The sequence below is a fragment of the Octodon degus genome, unplaced genomic scaffold, assembly GCF_000260255.1.
Source record: "Octodon degus isolate 3935 unplaced genomic scaffold, OctDeg1.0 scaffold00255, whole genome shotgun sequence".
Lineage (NCBI taxonomy): Eukaryota > Metazoa > Chordata > Mammalia > Rodentia > Octodontidae > Octodon > Octodon degus.
In genome coordinates, this window is record NW_004524831.1 from 1,300,164 (window position 1) to 1,303,038 (window position 2,875).

Sequence of the window (2,875 nt, forward strand, 5' to 3'; positions counted from 1 at the left end):
AAAGAATTTCTTCCTGTTTCACACTATTTATTATGCACTTTTATTATTTAGAGTTTCTGTTTCTCATACCAGAGGGACAATGTGGTATTTACAAATGTGTGTTCAATTTATTAAGAGTATGGATTCAAGGTCCACCCCTTTACTTATAAAGGTCCCAAGTTTATCCTTCTTTATGATGGCTGAGTACTATGTTGTATTAGAAACAAACACATTGGGGCCAGGGAAATGGCTCAGTGGAATAAGTGCTTCCCTGGCAAGCACAAGGGCCTGAGTTCAATCCCTGGTTCCGCAAAAAAAAAGAAAAAAAGAAAAAAAAAAAAAGAAAAAAAGAAACAAACACATTGTTTTCATTAATTCATCAGTTGATAGGCATTTGGATTGTTTCCAAGATTTAACTACTACAAACTGTGCTGCTATAAAAATGGGTGCCCATATATCACTGTTGAATGATGCTTTAAATTTTATCAGGAAGGGAAATAGCAGGGTAAAACTGACCTTGTGTTCTTAGCTTTTAGAGGAATCTGCACACTGATCTACAGAGTGGTTGCACCAGCCTTCACTCCCCATAAGAGTGGAGAAAGGTTCCTTTCATTCTCCAGAACTCCATAAGCATTTACTGTTGTCCTGGCCCACACAGCCAGCAATGTCCTGAGAGGGGATGATGGGAAGTTAAGGAAAACCTAGACACATACTGAAAGGATATCTGGGGTAATTGAGGCTTGACCTCTGTGATGGACAGGCAGAGGCAACCCAGCTTGGGTGCTGTCTTTATACACAGAAAAAGGGGAGACGTGTGTCATGGCATCAAAAGTGCAGTGTTTTTCCAAGAACTCTGAAAATGAAATGTTCTCAGAGCTCTGTGCTATAGTAAGCAGAGAGGAGTGGCGAGGTTGACGCCTGCTGGACTGGCCTTGCTCTAGTCCCAAGGAGTTCACCACCCCCATGTTAATGGTCGATTTCTTGTTAAGTAGCCATTCTTTCCTCAATGGTTTGTATCTTAGGGAATGATTCCGATAATATTTTACTATGGCTGCAGATCCCTGTGATCCGAAGGCTCTGAATCATTTCATATTAAGTGGGACAGTCTAGGCCTGACCAGTGTTGTCCTCGGGGATTCATGTGGGCACGGCCAGAACTGACCTTGGAGTTGTACTCCGTGCTGGTCTTGGCCTTCTCTTTCTTCTTCTCCTTCTCAAGTCCACTACAGTCAACCCTGTACTTGCATGGATCCATCCTTAGGTCACTGTTCCCATAGCAACTGACAGATGACCAAGAGGTGGATGCCAGTGACCCTAAGCACATGGAAGATGAGCTCTAGTATGGTTTCCAGACTTCTTTAAGGATAGTGTGAATATATCAGATTCACTTTGCAGTACAAACACTCATTAGTTCTAAGATGTTACGTTGAAGCTCCTGCATCTTAACACTATTGAGATCAGGTCCAGGTTAATTATTGGTTTGCAACCTTGTGGTTATAAGATGTGTGAAAGCACTGAGGGTCTGTACCAACTCGATGCCAGGAGAAGCCACACCACAGTTGGATAAATACAAAATGTCCAAGGCATTGCCCAACATCTTCAAAGGTAGGGAACTAAGCATCTCCAGTAATATGTGCACACTCAGATTAATACATAGAAGGATGTCCACCCATTCAGTGTAAAGGGTTTTGCATGGATAGGGAAGTGCCTTTCAGGATGACATTCTGAAAGTCATAACTGTCAGTATTTAATTTATACAAATCACCCTGCAGATGCATTTGAGGATTTAAAGCAGACTTTCGGCCAATCAAAAAACACTTTTGTAGGTTCATTGTTTCTAAACCTGAAAACTAAAGAGTCGGTAAAGTCAATGCAGGTATAAACGATAATTGCATTTAAAAAAAAATTACCACTGAAAATGAATTTAATGTGGAGCAAACATAGACAACTAATTCTATGAAACCATAATATTATGTGATCAGAGACATAAAACTTCAGAAATATGCGTGTCTGGGGGTTTTCAAGGAGACGCTGGAGAGAAAATCCTCTAGGCTTTCCTTCGCACTGCTGAGATTTGTTCTCTACAGCAGTGTGTACTACGCGCCCCCTGCTGGTCGAGAACGCCCTCGCAGGGAGGTTTTTGTCTGGTCTCATGTTGAGCTTCCCTGACTGTGTGTCTTTCACAGTAATACACGGCCGTGTCCTCTGTGGTCACAGCGCTCAGCTCTAGGAAGAACTCATTCTTGGACGCGTCTCTGGTGATGGAAACGCGGCTCTTGAAGGTAGGGCTGTATTTAGTGTTTCCATCCCAACATATCCGCCCCATCCACATCAGTCCCTTCCCGGAGCGCTGACGGATCCAGTCCCAGCAGTAACCACTGGTGGCGATGGAGAATCCAGAGACGGAGCAGGTGAGGGACAGCGTCTGTGAGGGCTTCACCAGGCCAGGGCCAGACTCCCGCAGCTGCACCTGGGACAGGACACCTGGGGGACGAGCGAAATTCGTCTTTTTCTTCACCCGAAGTCAGAATCTCCCCTCAGACCCATCTGCGACGCTGAGGACACTCACCTTGGAGAACTGTCACCAGGCACAGGAGAAGAGCCCAATGCCTCATCCTCTAGGTGTCTACCGTGCCTTTCCCAGAAGTCAAGGCACTGTCTCAGGAGAGATCTGTGAGCTCCCACAGCCAGAGGACAGAATTTGAATATAAGGCTTGAGTAAAAAATTTGCATATAGAGTCTTTTTACATGGGCAGAGATACTTAGGTCAGGAGGCCCTTCCTCAGTCTGTAGCCCATGAGGCATCTACTCTGTTAATCTCTCTCTCTGTCTCTCTCTCTGTCTCTCTCTGTCTCTCTCTCTCTCTCTCTCTCTCTCTCTCTCTCTCTCTCTCTCTC

At 44.6% G+C, this 2,875-nt stretch overlaps 1 gene segment (V, D, J or C); it reads right to left on the minus strand.

Annotated features, from left to right (window-relative positions):
* Window positions 1–2,025: 2,025 nt before the first annotated feature.
* LOC101569725 lies at window positions 2,026–2,636 on the minus strand. The segment is given in 2 exon segments: window positions 2,026–2,462; window positions 2,548–2,636. Coding segments are annotated over 2 exon segments (483 nt in total).
* Window positions 2,637–2,875: the final 239 nt, after the last annotated feature.